The following is a 24,740-nucleotide window of genomic DNA, read 5'->3' on the forward strand; positions in this document are numbered from 1 at the left end:
GGAGAAGGGGGGAGGGGGAGGGAGGGCAGAGGGAGGGATGGGAAGGGATGGGAAGGGGAAACAAGGAAGGAAGCAACAATGCTTGATAAGAAATGTACTCATTATCTTGTCCATGTAATTGTAACCCCTCTGTACGGTATTTTCACAATTGGAAAAAAAAAAGACTCTTAGAGCTTCACTATTAATCAGCTGGGAAGAGAATGTGGAATTTTAGGTGGGAATTTCTCAGTCAAGTGGCTCCTGACTTCTTGGATGCTGCCTGGAAAGGTCAATAATTAAGAGTGGAGCTTGGCAAGGTGCCCCCTCCAGGAAGACTCCTATTACTGCAATGTGGCCAAGAAAAACTCAAGGCCAGCCGGGCGCCGGTGGCTCACACCTGTAATCCTAGCTACTGAGAAGGCTGAGATCTGAAGATCACGGTTCAAAGCCTGCCGGAGCAGAAAAGTCATGAGACTCAATTTATCTCCAATTAACCACTAGAAAACTAGAAGTGGTGCGGTGGCTCAAGCAGTAGAGCACTCACCTTGAGCTGAAGAACGCAGGGATAGCTCCCAAGCCCAGAGTTCAAGCCCCACAACCGACAAAAGAAAAAAAGAAAAACTCAAGGCCTTAAACAGGCAAATTGTCACACTCACTTCCTCTACCAAGGTTCAGAGACTTCAGTTCCTAATTGCAACACTTCCATCTTCCCAAACAGAGGTGAGAAAAATCTACATTGCATCCTACAAATACTAGTTCCTCCAAATGCTGAAGCTAGCACACTTAAGTTTGGAGGCCACAGGCTCTCCCTTGGCATCCATTGCTCCTTTCACTAATAATCCAGATGAACAATCATCTGATTTCCTAAACCATGACTGAAGATAAGTCTTTATTCAGGTCTCAAAATAGGACCAGAACAGGGGTAAAGGCAAACAGCAGTTAGACAAGAGGCCTAAACAACATGGGACCCATCCACCCGGAGACACTGAGTGATCAAGAAAATCAACCACGTCAAAATCCTGTGGAACACATCATTAACTTTGGAACAATGTCATCAAATTCCAAACACGTGAGGCTCTTCAACCAAGGTTACCGCAAGCCTCATCCTTTTCACTTAGTGACCATCAAATAACACAAGAGGGTCAATATGTAAGAACAAAATGTCAGGTTTCTTCTAATTTTTATCGAAAGCTTAATTGCAACATATGGTAACTAAAAAGCCCTCTTGTGCATCCACTTCCTTGAACCAAACGGCACCTATCTTATTCTGGATTATCCACGAACTCGAAATTTCCCTTTAACAGTGCCAAGTAAAAGTGCACTTCCTGAGTCTGCGGCTTGTCTTAGCTAGGAAGTAATGTGAATGTCAAGTCCACACAATTGGTTCTTCCTTTTTTTGTTTTTTTTTTGTTTGGGTATCAGGTGGCTTTTAGCCAATCCTGAACACTAGAGTTAGTATTTAAGTAAAATGTTTCAACATGAATTTTTATCTACTGATGCTCTCCTCCTATTACTATCTCTTTTCCTTTCCATCCTGATTCTGCCCCTAGTTTTCTGTATTCTGCCCCGTGTGGAATGCTGAGAGAAGGCAGGGAAAGGGAAGGGAAGCAATATTTTCCCCTGCTGCAAATGCAGGGTAATAGGGTTTCACAGGGATCCCAGCAGACCTGTCCTTCTCGTCCAGGGCCAGAGCCACCTCCAAGTCCCCCTCCTGCATCTTCTTCATCGCTGCAAGCTGGCTTTCCAAACTCAGCCGAAGAGCCTTCTCCATTTCTGTCCCCACAAAGGCTTTCTCCAGTTCTGCTTGGGCGGCTTTCACATCCTAGAGTTAAATTAAATGCATTTGATGCAATTTTTCAATACAATTGGGAACATTTTGAAAGGAAATTGGATTAAAATATAAATATTTATGACTTTTTCTCCGGCACATTTCCCCTCCCTGAATGGTATTATACATGGGAAGAATCGGTAATAAATACATTTGCCAGCCATTTTTCCCTCCTGTATCCTGAAGAGTAATAGGCATTTCCAATGGAAAAGACTCAACTCTACGAGAACGATACTTTCGGTTGTGAAAAATCAGATCAATATTTACAGCTTCAGTGAGAACAAGGAGAAATGCGCCTCTCAATACTAAACACATATCAATTTCCAAGTCATCGTAATCTCCATTCAAATTCGTCCCACACCCCACCGTCCCCTCACTGTGTCTTTTTAAGGTAATGACTATACAATTCTAAAGTACATTTTCCGTATCTCCAAGGTGATTTAAGCAGTGAAAATCTCTGTGCTCTTTCTGAGAGCTGAGAGAAGCCACCAAGGAAATTATCTAAAACACACAGGCAGTGTCTATGTTGGGAGAAAGGCCTCAGTGCTCACTCAAGGGACCTAGGAGTAGACCTGAATCATGTATCACAAGGACTGGCTTTCAGACCTAGTTAGCTAATGCTGCGTGTGGTGATGCACACCTCAAATCTTAGCACTCTGGAAGCTAAGGCAAGAAGACTGAATTTGAGGCCAGTATGAGCTACCCAGGTCAGTTTGGGCTACATAACAAGACCCTGTCTCCACAAATAAAACACTCAACTTTCCTACGTACTTGCGGTATGGACTTTGGATAGATACTTAACCTCTTTGAGCTCCAAGTTCTCCTTCTATAAAACAGGATAAGCACTATCTCATTGAAGAGCTGCTGGGAGATGCTTTCTGCAGAAAGCTTCTGAGGAAGGGACTGGCTTGCTATTCCTGCCCTTTCCTTAGTGCCTACCTTCCCAGCTCCATCTTCCCAGAAGTCTTGCCTGTCCGTGCCCATGAGAGCTGGCACAAATCAAAGCCTGTCACGTACTGAGTGCCTACTAATGCCAAACTCTGAGAAGAACACTAATTCATATCAGATTTTGCCCTCATCTACCCCTATAGTGTGATATACTAGGAGTCTACAACGCAGGCTGGCAGCCAGGCCTCTTAATATTTACTGCCCAGGTGACTTTGAGCAAGTGACTTGGCCACACTGTGCCTGTTTCTGATGTAAAAGGAAAAAAGAGAAAGAGAAAGGGTGATGGAGTACTTACCTGATTGGTCCCTGAAAGGATCAACTAAGAATCAGTGTGGAGGGAACCCCGATGGCCTATTAGCCCCACTCATTATTGCTGTCACCACTGCAGAGCAGGTGTGCTGCCCCTCCCTCAGATGAAGAAGCACAGGCCCCGGGAAGGCAAATACCAAAGTGACAAAGATAGCAAGGGACACAGCAGAGATGTGCCACTCCAAAACACTGCGGTACTAGTTCAAAACAGCAAGGTGATTGAATCAAGACTAAGCAGGGTACAGTGGTTCTCAGCAGGAGAGCAAGGGTAGGAGGTTAGCAATGTTGGCTAGACCAATGTGGGCCTGTAGAAAAAAAAATTTTTTTTAATTAAATAGTTAAGCATCCTTAATATAAAAATCTCAACTCTAGGGGCTGGGAAGGTGGTACAGTGCTTGCCTTGTATGCATGAGGCCCTCAGTTTGATTCCTCAGCACCACATAAGCTGAAAAAGCTGGAAAGGGCGCTGTGGCTCAAGTGGTAGAGCGCTAGCCTTGAGCTAAAGAGCTGAGGGACAGCGCCCAGGCCCAGAGTTCAGGCCCCACAACCAACAAAAAAAAAACCTCAACTCTAAAATGCTCCAATATCTAAAACTTTCTGAGTGCAAGCATAGTATCACAAAGGAAAATTCTACACCTAATCTCACAAGACAGGTTGCAGTCAAAATACCAGCACACTAAATACTTGTCTTTTGGCTCTATATATAAAGTATACATGAAACTAAGTGAATTTCATGTCTACACTTGGACTCCATCATAAAATAATCTCATTGTGTATAAGTAAATATTCCAAATTTTCTTAACTCCAAAATCTTTCTGGTCCCAAGCACTTGAGAAAGGGACAGTCAACCTGAATGATTGACTATCAGCTTAAAAGGAGACAGAATATTTTAGCTAGGATTCAAACCACGGTCACAGGAAAAGGAGGAGACAATCATTGAGTACTGGCAAGATGGCAGGATGAAAGCCAGATCTGAGGACAACAGCAGAAGAGACAATGGCTAGAGGCCCGGGAAGCTGGGTGTAGGCTCGCCTGGCAGTAGGCAAGTCTTTCCCTTCTGTGGGATTCATCTTCCTCAGCTTTACAACAGGACCAAATAGACAATAAACAGTGATGTTGTAGAAAGCCCAACTTGAAAAGCAGCACCCAATTTAAATTTGGGATTTCACCTGCACTGTTTGTACTGGCTGTACCTCCTCGAACAGGAATGTGTATCCCGTGTATCCTCCAATAGGAATGAAGATAATTGTGGCCAATTGGCTGGGCAGAGGTCTTATAAATTATAAATACAGACTTCCAGAAATGGAGCTAGAACCTAAGAGATACTTAGTGAGGACGAGGGTGGCTGGGTACTGCTAAAACTCCTGAGAGTTCATGAAACAAACAATAGCAGAGGGTCTCCCCTGTCAGACCACAGTGCGAAACATGGCCACTCATACTCCCAGACCTACCCCTTCCAGAAGGCGGATTCTTCTTGTTAGGAGGTCTTCTACCTGCTGCACCTTCTTCTGGGCGTCTTCTTTCACCCGCTGAATCTCAGAGCCACCCCCTTCCGCTAAACTCTCCACCGCTTTGCTGCAAAGAGGCAAAGGGACAGATGGCATGAGAGTGGCAATCCAGGGGTCCCTTCACCAGCCCCAAAGATACAAGAATCATTCACTCATTGTTCCTCCCACTTACCTGAGCTGGCAGAAAGAAAAAAGAGAAGAGGAGGGGAGGGGAGGGGAGGGGAGGGGAGGGGAGGGGAGGGAAGGGAAGGGGAGGGGAGGGGAGGGGAGGGGAGGGGAAAAGAGAGAGGGAGGGAAGAGAACCAATATTTGTAATTCCAAGATATAGGTTAAGAAAAAGTTAAGAATCATCTATAATCCAGGATAACTAAGGCAACATTTTGGTATACAGCCTTTCAGACATGCTCTATAAAAACAGAAGCATTTGATACATTCCTAAACTGATTTGATTCTTTCCTATCAGTAAATATAATCTGAATCATCAGTTTAATGGCTACATATGAATTCACTCTATGAAATATGCTGTAACTGATTAAGTCAATTTCCTACACTTTATACATGCAAATTGTTTCTGATTTAATACATCTGTCTGACAATATAAAGACCTGAAGACCATGGTCATGCAATGCTCACTAGTGCCACTGTCGCATTTAACAGCCGCACTGTGACCAAAGCTTATGTGTGTTACTATCCAGTGGTTTCCCAAGAAAAGATTCCCCAGGAGGGAACGGCTGGGTCAAAGGGCAAGCACTCTTTTAACACTCAAGATAGCTATTGCCATACTTCCTGCGAGGGAGCTTCAACAAAGGACACATCCACTGGTGGCTTAGGAGAAAAGCATTGACAGACCGCCATGCAAAGGAGCAGTATTTCATCTCCTGCCAGCTAGAGGAAAGAGCAGTTTCGGAAGGACAGGATCAATCTGTGTGAGTGCAAGCTACCACTTCGGGCATGAGGCAAGGAAATCATGAAGCCTAACACTGCTGTGGCCCCTTGGAATATTCCCTCAGCACAATTAAGGTGGGGGACAGCGCTGCTCCAAAGCTAGACCCGGGGGCCAAGCCACCAACACTGAAAGCAAAGCAGGATCTCACAGCCTACGACTCTGAGCTGTTCTCATCAGACTTCTAAATGACTGCAGGTTTCCAAAAGGCAGATAACAGAGGAAATGGCTCCACCTAAAGCTGGTTTCTCAGAAAAACTGCAAAAAAAAAGTTCCAGTTGCCCTCTATGCACTACTTCAGAAGTATATAAAATTTCCACGTGACCTGGACATGCACATGTGCAGGTCACATGAACAGAGAACAATACAGAGTCAAAAGGGCCATGCCTGCTGTCCAAGTCCCCAACAGGCGTCACCTGCAAGTAAAGACTGTATTCACATTGGCCGTTCCTCTCACCAATAAGGCTTCGGAGCCCCAGCGCAGCAATGCTGTGTGAATAGAACTCAGTGTGAACAACTGAAGGAATGGGCATGGCTCTGACACTGGACAGATCTGCTTCCAAATTCCTGCTCCATTCCATTCCCCAGCATGACCAGTCTCAGCAAATCATCTATTATATTTCACTTTCCTCACACGAGAAGATGAGATGACTGCTTTGTAGAATTAATATGCTTACACAGGGGTCACCTCTTCCTCCCTGATTGGAGTGCTATGCTCATGAGCCCCGGATCTGAGCCCAGGGCCACAATGACCCCTCCCTGCTGAGCAGTTGAGAGACCTTGTGCCAGTGTCTGAGCTGAGAACAGATTATCCCCAGCCAGAACCAAGGCCCCCATGCCCATGTCATAAGAGTGCCCCCACTCTCTCTGCTCATTTCTGGGTCAGCACCGTCTCAAATCACAGGGACTCAACCTCATTCCTACCTACGCTATTACAGAGGGCCAAAAGAACATCAGCCTTGCTGCACCTGCTTCCTGAGCCCTAGAACAAGTTCTTCCCAGGCCTGCATTTCAGCTACACGCTCACAATGTCTTAGCCCTTGGGCTTTATGGAGCCCCACTATACAACAGTTCCTTTCTATAGCCCCTACCCTCACCCTGTTGTATTCCCACCTGACAGTCTCCCTCCCATCAATCTGTCAGCCCTGCTCTAACCTTGGCTTTTTACAGCCTGAATCACATACACTGTCAAGAGGCTGACTACAATTTTTAACAACTACTGGTATTATTCAGTTTGTTTGTGTTTTAGTTATACCAATAAAATATATTCCCAATAATAAATGCTCCAACTTTTCATTTATCATCTTTGTGTTTTACAGTTACTGTAGCAATAAAATTTATACTCAGCAGTATGGTGCAATTTTCTTCTGCTAATGGAATTATTATTTTTTGTTTGTGCTTTAAAGCTACAGAGATAAAATGTACTCTCAACAATATGACTGCTTTTGCTTTTAATGCCCCCTTACCATAACTGATGAATATAACAATGGAAAAACCAACAAACAAACATCTTCTGGGCACTAGAGCCAGACCAGACTCTGTTCTGTTACCATTTCGGACAAGTTCCCTGCATTCTAGGCCTCAGTCTTCACTTCACCGAAATGGGAACACTGGCTGTCTCACACAACTGGTATAAACACAAGAAAGCACATTTAATGCCAGGCACAGATTTGGGGCAAAGCAGGATCTGACTATTGTTAGTTCTCGTTCTTCCCCTGCCTTTTCTTGTAGAATCCGGGCTAAGAGACCAGCTAGACGGCAAGTCCTAATGGGAACTGTCTACTCCAGCTTTCTACACATTAGAAAGCACTCCCACAATCGCTATCCGTGACCCTTTTCCATCATCAACATTTCCTCTGCATCCTTGCCACTCTACTTATAGCTCATAGAGATTTTCCTGTGCTGGGTGCCATGTCCCACCCTATCCCCCACCAAAATGCCTAACTGAGAAGGGAAGGTGGTGAAGGCATAACAGTAATACACTTTCCATCAACACGTGTTAGCCACAGACACACTCCTGTGGTGCTGGGTAACTAGGAACAAAGGGAAAGGCACACTAGTAGTTACATGATAGATACAGAACAGCCACATAGACACCGTATACATGCTGTCTATACATGAAAATCAAACACAAGACAGAGCAGGAAACCTACTCTGGTAAGACACTGGGACTAGTTCTAGCTCTAGTGCTGACCTTCCTGAATACAAGTCACAGCCCATCCTTCGCTAGGCCTAAACCCTTCTTCAATAAAACAAAGACATCATGTGGGTTTGCCTGGCTCCCAGGATAAGGATGCAATGTACTTGGAGTGGAAATGTTTTCTCCCCCAGAAAGTGCTACACATAGGACTCTCATTGTATGACAGAGTCTGTGAGGAGGCCAATGTGGGCAGAAGAAGTTGCACATGGCCCATTTGAACCTGTACAGAGGGCAAAGTGACAGGAAAGGCATTAGGCTGGGAGAGGCTGAGAAGGGGCAGAGATCAGCAGGGGCAGTCAGTCATCACACAGGAGCAAGCATACCAACTGTGTGTGGGACCCAGAGTTGGTAGAGAGGAAGCTCGAGTGGTTATGTCACTGTGAACACTCCTAAAGGGAGCTCATGGCCTTCATGATGCTACCTTCTCACCAGTCACCAATGCCTACTGACTTTGCCTCCAAAAGATCTTTCATATCCGCCTCTCACACACATAGTCCACAACGCAGCCCTTGCTCATGCACCAGGTTAGCTTCCTCACTGGCTTCCTTTCTTTATTTCCAGTTCCTTCCACCAACTATTTCCCACCCAGCATCACAGCAACCTTTTCAAAAGCAACTCTTGGTGGTGTCCCTTGCTTATTTGATCTTAGACTAACACAATACCTTCTCCAACATTTCTTCATCCACTCACTGTTTAATTACCACTCACAACTCACATCTCCTCTGTACATCTAGATGTGGGTAGGTACCTCTAGATGTACTTGCATACCTACATCTACATATCTACTGATGAAGCTCCTTGTTCTCTCTTTATAGGCCTTCCTCCAGTTTGTAGTACAGCCAGTGTTCATACCCATCGTGCCCACTAACATGAAGCCTTGTGTTCAAATCACCCCTAGAACCCCAAGAATTTGTCCAGCATAGCACATCTAGCTGCTTTGTAATTATTTTCTAAGGAAGTTATGAGTCAGATTATAAATGGCCTCAAGCTCTGAGGCAGTCTGAGAAATATATACATAGAAACTTGTGTATGCAAGGCCCCAAAACACTCCAGTCTGTGTGCTAATACTGAGGAACAACACAGGTTCTTGGGAGTTGGGAGACCTACAGCAGGCAGTGCAATGAATATTAAACTGAACACTCTATTGTTGATCTTCAGGCCCGCTAAAGCAGATTTGCCCAGAGAATGATGTGGCAATAAATAAATTAATTAATTGATTAATAATCTGGTCATAGTCATTAATTCATTCAGAAAATATAAAGTGTGCAAGTTCAAAAAGATTCAGAGGTGGCCTGAGTCTAATCTGCTCAAAGCCAGCACAGGCCAACTTCTAGTTGCTGGACACCTGGCCATGAGAGGAACTTGTACAGCACAGCACACCACAGATGCTTAGTAACAGCTCTGCCCCAGAGTAGTACAGCATGCCCTATGCCAGACTCGGGCTCCTGGCCTGCCACAGCCAGCAGGAGCTCGCTGCCACATCCCTCGGTGGGTCAACCTTGGGATGTCTATTCCACTCTCTTGAAAAAAATCAAACACACATGGTGTCCCTACTTCTCCCATAAATGCCCTCTCTCACTGCACCTCCACTCTGACTGGTAACACTCCTCTCAGCCATCCTGGTCAGTTCTGGGGGTAAGAAGGCATCTTCTTCAGATCCTCATCTATTATATAATAAGCAATGACGAATGAGTAAAGAATCAACCCCTCCATCAGCTATGGTCTCCTTCCTGTGTGTGTTCTTCAATAAACATCTGAATAAAGAAACTAATTAATGGAAATACTAGCTTTCAGATAATGTATGTTATTAAAATCTCCTTCAAACAAAATACTACAAAAGACACTGGAATTCATGTAACAGGTTTGAAACCAAGTTCCAAGGCTGAAGCTCCACCCTGTCCTCCCTGCCTTACATACCAGGACCTGTTCTCATGCCCCAGGCTGTACAGCAATGATAATGGATGAACAACTGACATAATTCACTACAGGCAAATCTCCCAAATACACTGCAGAGAAAAGAACACACACACACAAAGACACACTGCACAACTTCATTTATACCAAGTTCAGAAACAGGCAGAACTAAGCAATCTGTGGTAACAGTAGTTAGCAGTGTCACCTTGGGGGCAGAGTCTGAGTCCTAAGAGCATGAAAGAAGCCTCTTAATCAGGATGGTGACCGTGTGCTAGGTCTGGGAAAATCTATCATGCTGTACCCTTGAGTCCTGATCATTTTCCATAGCTATGTTACACTTGAAAATAGGTAATTAAACAAAAACAAAGACTTCCTTAGGGTCCTCAGAGGCCAGTCAGAGAACAGCTGACTTGAGAAAGCAGCTGAGTGTATCTCACTGGCCAGCTTAGCAGCCACTATGCGAAGCTCCAGCAAACTGCAAGCTTTTGAAGTATGACAGTACTCACGAGGCTTTGATGAGCAGTTTCTCTCTCTCGTGGAGCTCCCGCTTCAGACTTTCTACTTCCACCTTGAGCTCAATGTTCTTCCAGACAACATAAGGAAAGAAAAGAATCAGTGTAAGACACAGAACCTCCAGACACCGAGGGTGGGCAAACTACTTTTAGCATGGATTGACTGCACAATGCTCCTAACAGCAGATCTTAGATTCAAAACGCTCATTAGCCTCAGGGCTCAGGAAAAGGGGAATTATTAAACACTGGTGGTCTCAAAAAAAAAAAAAGCCCCTGGATTTCTTAGGACTTGGAACAATTATGTAAATACTCCAAGCTTCTAACAGCCAGAGCATTCTAATACTTAGGCATAAATGCCATACAAGTGAAGCTGATTTAAAAATTGTTTGCCCTCCGCCAAGCAAATTTACAGTTTGCTTTTGCCATTCCAAGGCAATTACTTCTGGTTGTTTACAATCATGCATGTGGTAGCTGCAGCTGTAGGAACATGTTATGGCTTTAAAAAAAAAAAAAGTAACACCTGTGAAGAGATAAGAAGGTGGTCTCAGCATGGCCTCTCTTGTTTCAATATAAGAATTGAGGATACTCACAAAACAACCACAATAGCAAGGGGCAAGCTGTCTCAAAGGGACTTCAGTGTTCTTCAACTAACAAACTAAAACAAAGGGAGTCCTACACAGCCTAAGGCTTACAATTCACATAAGAATCCACAGACAGGCCAGATGCCAGTCTGTAATCCTAGCTGCTATACAGGAGGCTGAGATCTGAGAATCAAGGTTCAAAGCCAGACTAGGCAGAAAAGTCCGTGAGACTCTCATCTCCAAGGAACTACCTAGATAAAGCAAAAAGTGGAGCTCTGGCTCAAGTGGTAGAACACTAGCCTTTAGCAAAAAGAAGCGAGGGGATAGCAACCAGGCTCTGAGATCAAGACCCAGTGCCTGCACCAAAAAAAAAAAAATCCAAAGACAGAATCTTTGGCAGATGGAAACCATGTGAGACCATGGTGCAATGGTGAGCTTCTCAAACTATCCACAAACGGATGGAGATGGATATGACATGAGTTATGCAGGAGAGACAGGCTGTAAGCATCTACTTTGCAGAGGACTGCTACACATCCAAAATTTCTCTGAATTCTCTATCCTGATTTATTTTAGGAATTCACATTAATGTTACACTCTACTCTGTAACATGCATGCATTATTTTAAATTAAAATAAGTCTTCCAATTTAAAATCTCAAGGAATATGCTTCCCTCTTTCTTGCCCTGGGGAGGAAGTACCCCACATTAATCCTAAATTCAGCCAAGCTGGGCACTGGTGGCTCATGCCTGTGATCCTAGCTACTCAGGAGGCTGAGATCTGAGGACTGCAGTCCAAAGTCAGCCTAGGCAGGAAAGTCCATGAGATTCTTATCTTCAATTAATCACCAGAAAAATGGAAGTGGCACTGTGGCTCAAGTGTTAAAGCACTTGCCTTGAGCTGAAGAGCTGAGGGACAATGCCTAGGCACAGAGTTTAAGACCCACTACCGATGATTAAAAAAAAAATCTTAAAAAGGAGGCTAAAATCTGAAAATCACAGTTCAAAGTCAGCCCTGGAAGGAAAGTCCATAAAACTTCTATCTCCAATTAAACACACCACACACACACACACACACACACACTCTCTCTCTCTCTCTCTCTCTCTCTCTCTCTCTCTCTCTCTCTCTCTCTCTCTCTCTCTCCTAGGACCAACACACACAAAAAAAATTCAGACAAAATGAAAAGGTCATGGCATGGGACTAGAAGGACATGGGTTCAAATGCTGCCTCTACTGTTTCTCGGTAGAGAACAGTAAGTCAATGGTTCACTCTTTCACAGGGCCAAATCTAGCACTAAGAGCACCAGATGAACAAAGCACAGGCCCTGCCTTCATGCTAACAAGGAAGACAAAACTAGAAGTGTGACCCTGAGCCTGACCTTAGACGGCCAAGTCCAGGAGGTGAGAAAGCAAAGTTCCTTCAGATTCCTTAGTTGTCAAATGAAAAACCAAGACATCTGCATGGAAGGAGGATTGAAGGACTAACTAAATAGCAAATGAGCAAAGCCTACATTGTCTTCTTGGCTGCCAAACAACCAGAGATGAAGATGTCATCTACAAGGCACAACTTTTTCTAGAAGAATGGCCTACAAAGGCTAGACTCTGAGTGTCAGTACAATGTCTCCAGTGTGGCTCCATGAAGGCTGCATAAACACTCTTCAAGCAGAGGATCTCCCCAGCTCTCATGAGGGCAGCAAGCTGATACACTGTACTTAAAGAGTGCTGCTCTTCAGGTGAAGCAACTGGTGTCCAACCCAATAAATTTTATCCCATGGCTAGCAGACATGTCATGTCCATTAGGCTACTTTTCCAAGGCCCAATATCTCAGGGTACAAATTTAGGTATATGACGATAATGATATCCAACCCAAAAGTCAGGATGCCTTTGAGGCATAAAATGGACTATTTTAGAGCTATAAAAAAGAAAGAAGTAGCTGGGCGCCAGTGGCTCACGCCTATAATCCTAGCTACTCAGGAAGCTGAGACCCGAGGGTCCCAGTTCAAAGCCAGCCAGGGCAGGAAAGTCTATGATACAATTTTTTTTGGGGGGGTCCGGTTGTGGGGCCTGAACTCTGGGCCTGGGCGCTGTTCCTCAGCTCTTCAGCTCAAGGCTAGCGCTCTACCACTTGAGCCACAGCACTACTTCCGGCTTTTTATTTTTTGCTTATGTTGTGCTGAGGAATCGAACCCAGGGCCTCGAGCATGCAAGGCAAGCGCTCTACCACTGAGCCACCTCTCCAGCCCGAGATTCTTATCTCCAATTAACCACCAGAAAACTGGAAGTAGCACTGTGGCTCAAGTGGTAGAGCACTCGTCTTGAGCTGAAGAGCTCAGGGACATGCCCAGGCCCAGAGTTCAAGCCCCATGACCGACAAAAGGAAGGAAGAAAGGGAGGGAGGGAGGGAGGGAGAGAGGGAGGGAGGGAGGGAGGGAGGGAGGGAGGGAGTGGCATGCTTTTGCTGGTACGATGGCAAAAATACAGGGTGGGGAGTATGCCTACCTCTATCCCAATAATTGAAGTCACAGACTACATTGTAAATTTCTGTACAAATGGAATATTATATATATTCTCTATGTATACATAGATAGATGTAATGTATACGTAATAAATATTCTATCCAGAAAAAAAAGAATAAAGCAGCACTTAAATTACTATCAAAGAGAAGTATCCAAGATACCATTAAGTGAAAAATATAAAGTGGTTTCACACACAGACTCTCTCTCTCTCTCTCTCTCATTTGCTAGTATCCCTCTGTACATGGAAGCCATATATTGGTGAGATTTACAGACTCAGAAGAACAGAGTGAAAGCACATCTTTGCTATACATTCATGTTATATTTAAAATTCTATCCACATGCCCCTATCCAAAAACTTAACTGAAAAATAAAAGTGGGGAGGGGCTATCTAGTTCAATAGTACAAAAGAGTATCTAATGGGGCATAGGGCAATAATGTACTGGCCTGGGCCAGGCCTCAAAATCTACTTCATAGAGCAGCTATATGACATGAAACAAGTCACTCATCTTCCTCAGCCTCAGTTTCCTCCCCATAGGATGCTATCCCAACAATGCCCAAGGCAGACCACAACACAGCCCGCAATAGTTGGCTTCCCAAGTTCTCAGGTGCAAGACCACCATGCTTACACATTGCTTTTTTTTTTTCCTTAAAAGAGAAAAAGGGTACCACACTTCCTTCCAGAAATGGGGTGACATTGTGTCCCCGCCCTCACACTGAAAGAAGATCACTATGCCTTCAGGGACAACAAAGTTTTTCAGCTCTTGAAAGGGCTGGAGGGAGCACAATCCCTCTTCAAGAAAAGCCCCTTTACATTTCTCCTTCAAAAGTTTCCACTGTTCAAACTTCAGAGGAGAAAAGATAGAATAATTCCCAGGCCAAGGGCTAATCTACCAGAAAAAGTGAAGAAATGGGCACTGAGATACTGTTTGTACTCATGTCTTTTCAAGAAAGCCAACTTCTTTTTTCAACTTTGAGAACCAAGGTTTGTTTTCAGACAAAGACCTCCAGGTCAAGACTTCAAATCAGAATAGCCTTTTTTTTTTCTTTTCTGGCAGTTCCAAGCAAGCACACAGGAATACAGAGGAGTCGGATCACAGGAAACCTGACAATAGTTACCTTGGGCAGTCGAAGGCAGCTCAATGAGACAATGCAATGATGGCAACTGTCAAGCACCAAAGGGTGCAGAGCTTTTCATCTCTCATCCCATTTAGTCATACAAATAACCTGATGACATCAGGATCATCACTCAACACTGGCAGCATGTCAAGTGAGCTGAAACCACTTGCCCAAAGTTACCCAAATAGTTGGTAACAATAGGATTCAATTCCAGAGACATTGTATCAGTCCACTGCTTATTTCTCTACAATAAATACTTACAAAAGGACAACCAAGGTAGACAGTGAACCAGAATTCCAATGTTAAAGTATAAAAGACTTAATCATGCACCTCTTTGCTTAAAAGGAGGGCCATCCTGGCATCTTCCCCACTACCACCACCACCCACCAAATCAAACAGCTCTATCTACTCATGCTAATTTTGAGAATAAATATCAGCTATCTACTTGGAACAACTTAGCAGAAGACACTCACAGTTTTGTAGACCTGTTCAGTAGGGCCATCAAACTCCTGCTGCATTCTTTCCTCAAGGAAATAGATACGGAGCTTCAGGTTAAAGTTTTCTTTCTTCAGTTCAGTGATTTGCTGGAAAATAAACACAGAAGAGTTGTCTAAAGCAAGGGGAAAGGAGAGAATCTGATGGGTGGTACCTGCATTCATCCCCATGGCTCAAGGCTCTGAAATGAATTCAATGGTAACACTAGAAAAAGCTTCCACAGGTACAATTACACCAACCCAGAAGAATTAGGTGGCTCCTGCTGGACAAATTTAGAACTATCTAATAATCAAAATGAATGACAGAAATTAATAATGACTGAAGAAAGAAAGAACTAATGCCTCTATATCAATGGGATAAAGAAAAGAGGGAGAGGGGAAGGAGAAGGAGAAGAGAGGGAGGAGGGAAAAGGAAGGGGGACAGGGAGGACACTTTGTCTTTACCAAAAAAACCTAGTTAGTAGATGTAGAAGAATAACAGGAATAGAAAACCACTATTACTTTACTTTCATGAAATAATTGATTCAGGTAAGAATTATCAACACTAAAAACACCAGACAAAAGATCATGAGGAGTAGGATATTCCATCTCAAAATACCTTCCCACAGCCAACTTATTAATTACAAAAAGGTAACTTTACAATTTAGAAATTTTACAACCAGGGTAAGCAGGTAAATCTCTCCTCAGCACTGATGGGATAAACTGATATGAATTGCTGAAATGAATTGCTGAGCCAACGATTCCGTCTAGGGTGCTCCATGCAACCATTAACCTGAATCTAGTCAAGAAGAGTGGCTGAATAGAAGGACTTTATGCAAAACATCAGATCTGAAAATCCTAATGAAAACCTGTGGCAAAACTGGATGAGGAACCTTTCTAAATAAGCATAGGTTAAAGGAGATGACTATTAAGTGCCATTGATCTTAAAAGTCCTCATTATGCTAAGTGGGGAAAGCGCAACTTTATATAATATTACAGCATTATGATTTTAGAGGACAGAGTTCTCCTGAGTATGTAAGGGTGCTTCGATAGAGTGATGTCTGGAACTGATTCACTAATGAGTGGAGAAAGAGAAAAAAAAAAAAGAGGTAAAGAAATTGTAGAAGCTGGACACTAGTGGCTCAAGCCTATAATACTATTCAGGAATTGAACAGTTTTGTAGGCCAATTCAGGAACTGAATAATTAGTGTTGAATTAGATTGAGATTGAGGACTAAGGAATCTAGAATCAAACCCAGCCTAAGCAGGAAACTCTATGAGCCTCCCTCTCTAAAAGGATCAGCAAAAATGCAGGGCTAGAGTACAGCTCAACTAGTAGAGTGCTACAGAAACAAACAAGCTGCACAAACAGAAGTTCAAGCACAAGCCTGGAGTTGAAATCCCAGCCAAAAAAAAAAAGTGTGTGTGAATCTAGGTATCTGTACTGTTTTACACTTTTTCCCCAAGTTTGAAATTTGTCAAAATAAAAAGTGTAGAGGAAATATACCAAGAAAACTAGTATTTACTGAGAATATATGGTGTGAGTACCTCTAGGTACCTCAATCCTTAGAGCAACACTTCAACACTGCAAAAGTACTAACAACCCAGCTATATATCAATTGGAAGAGCTGAGCCTCTGACCTTGCTGACTCCCCCAACCAATATTTGGTTTTTTTGGTTAGGTCACTTAGAAAGCTTTTCTTAGCAGACTAATGAGAAGGCTAACCCAACTCTTAGAACAGACATGAGCCTACTCACTAGAGCAATTTCCTTGTACATTTACAACACCATGCTTACACAAGAAAATGTTTCCCAAGTCCTACCACTACCTCCCATACTCCCTCTCTCTACTTCCCTCAGCTTTGAGTCTGTCTGTGAAAGACTCCTACTCCTCTCCTTTGCATAAGAGGGTATCGGAAACACAAGCTAGGAAGGGTTTGGAAATCGGTCCAAGAGGATGGCATGGGCTTTAGGAGGAGCAATGCAGTATGCTTCTGGGGTATTGATATAATTGCTTCTTCTCAATATTGGTGGTGGTCATGAGCCTGTTTTCTTTTTATAATAATCCATGGAACTATTCATGTCTATAGGCATGTTACACTTCCTTTAACAAATTTTAAAGGTCTGTAGTTAACTGCAATTGTTGAAAGCCAACTAGTCATGGCTAAGTAGGTTATGGTAGAACTGCTCAGTGGAGTATTACAGAACCACAAAAAAAAAAGAAGACTACTTTGTGGACTCACTGAAATTATCTCCAAGATGTAATGTCAAATAAAAACACTATCTCTTAGAACATCATATTCATCAGGTTACCATTTAAATAAAAGGTAGGTGAGAGAGGGAAAGGAGAGATACTAGACAGGGTTAAAAGTTTCAGTTAGGAGGAATAAATTTTAGTGGTCTATTGCACAGATGGTGGCTATGATAAAATGTGTTGTAAATTCAAAAGGGGGGCAGGGACTATGAGTACACACTTTCTGGATTAAATGGCACGCATCATCTGGAAATATGCTATATACCCTTTTCATCTTTTGAAGTGTGTATCATATAACTTGCTCAATTAAAAAAAAAAAACTAGAAGTAATAGCAATTGAAGCCCCTCTCTAAAGGTCACACATCTATGTTCCCCTTCCATTCACAGTCATTACTCATGCTCAGACCCCAGTGACGACCAGGGGCTTAAGAGACAATATCAATTCAACCTTCATTCTCTCAAGATTCCTTCCTCTCTGAGTCTCAGTTATTATTTAAATTAAGCACATTAAATTTTACTTTGTTTTTGGGGTACCATGCTTTTTTTTGGAAGGTAAGAGTTTCAAAAACTAAGAGACAGGCAAACACTCAATTGCTCTCACAATGATTTAAACCCACGTGACTAAAGTGAGACTAAGGGCTTCTGCCTTACAAGTGAGCTGCCTGATGCAGGCGCAGGAATCTAAGCCACACATAATAAGTCCATGAATGAGGTGGCAGTCTCTCATTTACATTATAACAGCTCTAAAACCTAAAACCCTTAAGTATAAATCTAATAAAACAAACTATACTTTTAAAACCACAAAATGTTTGTGAAATTCAAGACAGACATAAGTGAAAAGACTTCTAATAAATTCATAGATTGGGTGAGTCAATATAATAATAATGTCAATTCTCTTGAAATTTTTATATAGATTTAATAACATTTCAATCAATTCTGGCAGCTTTTTTTTTAACACAGACAAGCTAATTACAAAACTTATTTGGGGCAGCAAAGAACAAGATGAATCAAAACAACTTTGAGAGAATACAATGCAACAGAAAACAAAATAGTGGCACAGACCCATACAGATATGACCAACTACAAAGACAATTCAATGTAGAAAGGATCGTGTTCATTTTCAGCAAACAATGTTGAAACAATTGGACATCATGTTACCAAAATGAACCTCAACCTAAACCTCACATTTTGCTGAAAAGTTAGATTACACCATAGGTATACTACAAAATTACATTGTTTTGCAGACACTCGTGGCTGACAACTGTAATTATAGCTATCCAGGAGGCTGAGCTATGAAGATTGTGGTTCAAAGTGAGCCCAGACAGGAAAGTCAGTGAAACTCATCCCCAATTAACCACCAAAAAGCTGGAAGTGAAGCTGTGGCTCAAGTGGTAAAGTGCCAGCCTTAAGCAAAATATCTCAGGGACAGCACCCAGGCCCTGAGTTCAAGCCCCAGAAAAAGGAAGAAAGGGAGGGAAGAAGGGAAGGAGGGAGGGAGGGAGGAAGGAGAGAGAGAGAGAAAGAAAGAAAGAGAGAGAGAGAGAAAGAAAAAAAGAAAGGGAAAGAAAGAGAAAGGGGGAGGGAGGAAGGAAGGAAGGAGAGAGAGAAAGAGGAAGGAAGGAAGGAAGGAAGGAGGTAACCTATGCTATTAGCAAAACCTGTATATAAATGTTCACTACTGTACAGCTTTATTATCAATTGCCAATAGGGAGAAAGAACCAAGTGCCCTTCAAAGGGTAAACAGTACTCATCAATAACATGAAACAGTGCTCAGAAACTTTGACACATTCAATGTGAATAAATTACAAAGACATTATACCAACAGAAAGAAGCCAGTCCTCAAAATACCACATACCATATGATTCCATTTATGACGCTCTGGGAAAAGTCACATTACAAGGACAGAGAAAACAACATTAGTTGTCAAAGGTTTAGGGCTAAGAGAGTTGACCACAAAGAAGCCACATAGGGAAATTTTTGGTATTATATTACTGTATAGTCTTGTAGTAGTGATAATTAAATGAACCTACAAAGGTACTCCACATACATACCAAAAAATCAATATTCATACAATCATTAGAAAGCACCCAACACTTAAAATCAATACTTTTGTGTAAATTAAATCTCAATGAAATTAATAAAAAGATAGCCAATCAATATGAAATGCAGCAAAATGTAAATAGCTATACCTGGATGCTACAACATCTCCTAATATTTACATGGTTATCAAAGGTTTTTTTCAGTATTTTAAAAATAATCTTAGTAGCATATACTCTTTTTAATGCACAGTTTTAGGACTGGATAAGCAGAAATAATCAGCACATTCTACATTTAAAGAGTTTCTAAGCTGTCTGCCCTCGGCCGGCTGGCTAACACTTAAGGATTCAATTTCCTGACTAACAAGAATAGCAAAAGAAACTATTGGTAGGTTCATTAAAACCTCCTTTTAAATGTTTTAAGTCAACAGCACATAAAACATTCATTCAAACAAAAGTCTATCCCACCAGATGCTTCCTATAAAGAGAAAACGTATTCTATTATTCAGCCACCAATAAAATATTTATGGTGATCACTTAGAATACCCATATTGTATAAAATGAGAAAATTCTTAATTCTTGAAAGAATAGGTTTTTTTTTCCTATTTATAGGTTTAAAAAAAATAAAAAAGTAGGAAAAAAAGTAAACATGCCTTTTGAAGGTCAGGCAAGTGCTAGAAAGGCCCAAATGAGTAAAATGAAATACAAACCCATCTTTTCCATAATGGCCAGTCAGCTCTCTGCTTAACAGCACTTTCCACAAAGTTTTCTCTGAACCAGGCACTGGTGGCTTCTGTTTATAATCCTAGCTATTCATGAAGCTAAGATCTGAGGATCACAGTTTGAAGCTAGCCTGTTCAGGAAAGTCTATCTCCAATTAACCAGCAAAAAAAAATAACCAGAAATGGAGTTGTGATTAGAAGAGCGCCAGCCTTCAAGGAAAAAAAAATTATATAGATAGATAGATAGATAGATAGATATGTATGTATGTATGTATGTATGTATAAATCCGTGCCTGGGTGCGGTTCCATATATACATATACATACATATATATATATATATATATATATATATGTATATGTATAAATCCGTGCCTGGGTGCGGTTCCATATATATATATGGAACAGCACACCCAGGCACTGATTTCAAGCCTTAGTAATGGCTCATGTGTGTGTACATGTGCGTGCACGCTCGCGTGCACACACACACAATTTCTCTGGCTAGGCTGGGACCCCTTCTACAAGCTTCTATCCACTTTCCTAATGAACATAATCACTGCAAACATGCCACTTGTAACTTGCCTTTCTGCCCACCCCACCACTAAGAGATGAAGAACCACATCCACCTCCATCAATGAATCTGAAACACCAGGCAGTTGCTAAATAGCCAATGACTGGCTGAATAGACAAACACTACCTCACTCTATAAGGTCATTGATACAATCGGAGCCCATAGACTTCCAAATCAAACAGATCTGTTCATATCACTATCCTGCTTACACCCTGCATTGTTTTTGGTTTGTTTTTCCCCCCATCACTCTGAGAACCAAACTCACAGGCACCACCAAGTGCTGAATAAGCCAGCTGCTGCCTGCCTCCCTCCCCAGTTTCCTTGGGTATCATCCCCCTGTTCACAATGTGCCAGTCTCACCAGCCTCCTTTCTGGTCCTAAATTAAGCCAAGCTCTTGTTTGCCTGCAGCTCTTCATATGGAATTTGCTAGGTGGTTACATCTCATCTTTTCCATCTCTGCCTGATCTTAGGTGGTCTCTGTCTCTACTACCCAGCCAACTACTCTAACACACAGCTCCTATTTTCTTGCTTGAAGATTTTAACATCATATCTAGGCCACAGTGGCCATTCAACCAACATTTTTTAAATGAGTGAAAATAATGAATAAGGATAATCCAGACTATCTTACCAGCTATATGACCTTGGTCAAGCTCCTTTTGTCTGTGTGCCCAAGTCCCTTCACCTACAAAAATGGCACTATAATAAAACTCACTTCATAGAGCTATTATAATTAATAATTACTACTACAAATTATCTATTATTATAAACAATTTAGCTATCACTAAACACTGCACTGTTTAGTACCATTACTAGACTCAACATAAAAATTTAAACCAGCCAGGCACCAAGGGTTCACGCTTATAATCCTGACTACTCAAGAGGCTAAGATCTGAGGATCAAAGCCAGTACAAGCACGAATGTCTATGAGACTCTCATCTCCAATTAACCATCAAAAAGCCAGAAGTGGAACTGTGGCTCAAATGGTAGAGCTCTAGCCTTAAGCAAAAAACCCCAAGGACAGTACTTAGACCTTGAGTTCAAGCCTTAGGATCAGCAACAAACACACTCACACACACACACACACAGAGCCATACTAATTTTTTTCATGTGTACTTATCTGTTTTAAAGAAATAATTTCAGGGCTGGGAAGATGGCTCAGTGGTAGAGTGCTTGCCTTGCATGCATGAGGCCCTGGGTTCAATTCCTCAGCACCACATAGGCAGAAAAAGCCAGAAAGTGGTAGAGTGTTAGCCTTGGGCTGAAGAGCTCAGGCCCAGAGTTCAGGCCCCATAACCAACAAAAAAAAAAAAAGAAAGAAAGAGAAAGAGAGAGAGAGAGAGAGAGAGAGAGAGAGAGAGAGAGAGAGAGAAAGAATTTCAAGTTGAAAAATAAAACTGAAGTAATCATCTTACCACACAGTAGATAAACAACCTAAAGTGCAATCCACAAAATGTGACTTAGAAACCCAATGTTCAATAGTAACCAAACACATGGGCTATACTTGCCCATTCCACCCCTGTACCCATGTGTTACTGGGACTGAAGCCATCTACGTGGGAGCCTCCCACCATGACAACAGGGCTGAAGCCAGAAAGATTTTTCAGAAGCTACAAGTCAGTCCTCTAGCTTCTTCCTGCTCCCACTCAGTCAAAAGCAATGGAGAAGAGAAGAAAACAAAACCCAACAACATAAAAAGAATCCGAGGAAGCCACGTGTGGGTGCAGTGGCTCACCTATAATCCTAGCTATTCAGGAAGCTGAGATCTGAGGCTTATGATTAAAGCCAGCCCAGAAAGACAAATCTGAGATACTTTCATCTCCAATTAACCCGCAAAAAGCCAGAAGTGGAGGGTGGCTCAAGTGGCAGAGTGCCAGCCTTCAATGAAAAAGCTAAGCAAGAGTACAAGGTCCTGAGTTCAAGCATCAAAAAGAAAGGCGGGGGAGACAGACAGAGAGAGAGAGAGAGAGGGAGGGAGGGAGGAAGGAAAAGAAGAGGGAGAGGAAGAGGAAAAGGAAAAAGGAAAAGGGGGAAAAAATCAGAAAAATAGCAACTAGCCCCACTCAACTAAAACTTAAGCAAGGAGCCACCCTCTGGCTATCACTTTCCCTGGTTTACAGTAGCTGGGTGAAGCTCCCCCTCCCATGGGTTATGGGACCTCAGAGACCAGCTCAATCCCCAATACTGCTGCTTGTGTGTTGTGTGGCCTTGAAAAGATTATTTAACATCTTTGAGTCACTGTTGGCTTATCTACAAAATGAAAGAAACTCAATTACCTCGCAGGAGTGTTGTGACAACTAAATGAGCTAAGCACCTGGCAGAGCCTGGCACTTAGCAAGTGGTAAACAGGGCATAGCTGTTAAAAGGGAATCATTTCTCACGCAAGCCCTAGGTAAGCAAAGCAGTGGGCTACCATCAATCTCCAACCCTCTTCACAAGAACAAAACCTGTTAGATCTCACCTCGACATGAAAAAAAAAAAAAAAAAAAAATGCACTCTTGCTGCCCAGAGTTCATCTCCAGTGAACAATACAAATCTGCCTACAGCAGCCAAGTGAGTCGGGAGGAGGAAGATGCTTTGGGATTTGTTTCTGATGCCAACCCTCTCCCTGGTGTCTTCGAACCGTCAAACACACTGTGACTAAGCAAATACCTATTTATAACACAAGTGAATTTGTATATCCCATTGCTTTCACTTAATATTGTATCTGAAGTATTTCCACCTGACAGACTACACTGAACTCCATTGAATTATCAAGTATTTAACCATTGCTCTACTAAGCATTTATGGATTTGGTGTAGTCTTTAACAATCACACAGATAAGGTCTGACTCTAACTTATTTTAGTTTCTCAATCAAACCAAGCTTGTAGACACGTCATTTAATCTTTTCAGCTTCAGCTTTCTCATTTGTAAAATCCCCTCAACACAAGCTTGTAACAAGAAGTCAAAAAGATGACAAATGTGAAATATAATTTCCCTTGTTCCCAATTGTTCACAATTATACACAATGTGATAACAAATACCTTCATAAACAGAGGGGTTTTTTCCCTTCCACTGAGTAGATTGTTTAGAATAAATTTCCCCAAAAATGGATTATTGGGCTCAAGAGTAATTTTATTTTTATGACTATCAAAATCTCTTTCCAAATGGCCTTCAAAAAGATTGTAAAAATTTACACTGCCCAGCCCACCATCTGGCTGGGTTTTTGGAGAGCATGGCCAGGACACACAGCAATAAGAGGACTCAGAGCTCAGTCCAGTAAATGGAGGCCATCCTACCACAAAGATCATCCCTGCACTTCAATTTTCCCAGACACCCCCACTAGCCACAAGCCAAAATGGCTCCAGTCCTGGACTCTGCAAAGGCCCAGGCCGGGCACAGATCTCCACAGGGAGTGGCTGCCACCCTCACTGCCAGCCACGCCCTAGGTCCACTCCTACTGGTCTACATCCCACACCGTTCTTGCTCTTTTGCCTTGTTCCTAACTCCCATCCTCCCTTCTCATACTCTTAGCCTCACCTTACTCTCATTTCTACTTCCGGTCCTCTAACTCTAATTCCACAAGCCCCACCCTCTGGCTATGTGGTCGATAGCCACCTTATTAACACTAAATAACACTAGGCATGTTACTTAATCCTCACCACAAGCCTATGAGCTAAACATTATGTTTTCCTATTTTACAGATAGAAGAAAGCAATCAGAACTTCAAGGTTTAGTGTCTCATACAAGGCCAAACTCAATCAACACACTTACTAAACAGCTATAGTACTGTTAGGTTCAGTGTTGAGCACTGACATACCAGACAAGTGACACATGTTAAGATAAATAAGCAAATAAAGACATGACAGTCATGGTAGAAAAGACATAGTAATAAGTGTTCACCAGAAGAGAGTAACAAACCAGTGGAGGGCATTAGTACAGCCTCTCTACCCACATCATATTAAGATTGAGACACAAAAGTCCAGGAGCCAGACATTCAAGGAACAGGAGAGAGGGCATCCCAGGCAGAGAGCAGGAGGGCCTGACACACAGAAACAAGCCAGGTGCCGGAGGAGCAGTCTATGATCAAATGACATACATGCCAAGCTCAAAAGACAGGGCAGGATCTTACACCATGGCAAGCAGTGAGGGACTTTATTCCAAAGGAAAAAAATTATTTTAAGCCGGGCACTGGTGGCTCACGCCTGTAATCCTAGCCATTCAGGAGGCTGAAATCTGAGGATTCAAAGCCAGGAAATTCCATGAGACTCCAGAAAACCAGAAGTGGCACTACAGCTCAAAGTGGCAGTAGTATACTCAACCACTAGCCTTGAGTATAAAGAACGAAGAGACAGTATCCA

General features: G+C 42.5%; 1 protein-coding gene across 2 annotated transcripts in view; it reads right to left on the minus strand.

Moving 5' to 3' along the window:
• Cdk5rap2 (CDK5 regulatory subunit associated protein 2) overlaps positions 1-24,740 on the minus strand; it is a 175,854-nt gene that overhangs the window by 134,678 nt on the left and 16,436 nt on the right. For both annotated transcript variants that reach the window (XM_042678675.1, XM_042678676.1), the window contains exons 4-7: positions 14,823-14,933; positions 10,136-10,212; positions 4,516-4,639; positions 1,647-1,801 (exon numbers count right to left, since the gene is read on the minus strand). In XM_042678675.1, coding sequence (XP_042534609.1) covers positions 1,647-1,801; positions 4,516-4,639; positions 10,136-10,212; positions 14,823-14,933 — 467 coding nt within the window. The remainder of the gene's footprint in view (positions 1-1,646; positions 1,802-4,515; positions 4,640-10,135; positions 10,213-14,822; positions 14,934-24,740) is intronic.

This window comes from Dipodomys spectabilis, unplaced genomic scaffold, assembly GCF_019054845.1.
Source record: "Dipodomys spectabilis isolate Male_0828 unplaced genomic scaffold, ASM1905484v1 ptg000046l, whole genome shotgun sequence".
Classification (NCBI taxonomy): Eukaryota; Metazoa; Chordata; class Mammalia; order Rodentia; family Heteromyidae; genus Dipodomys; species Dipodomys spectabilis.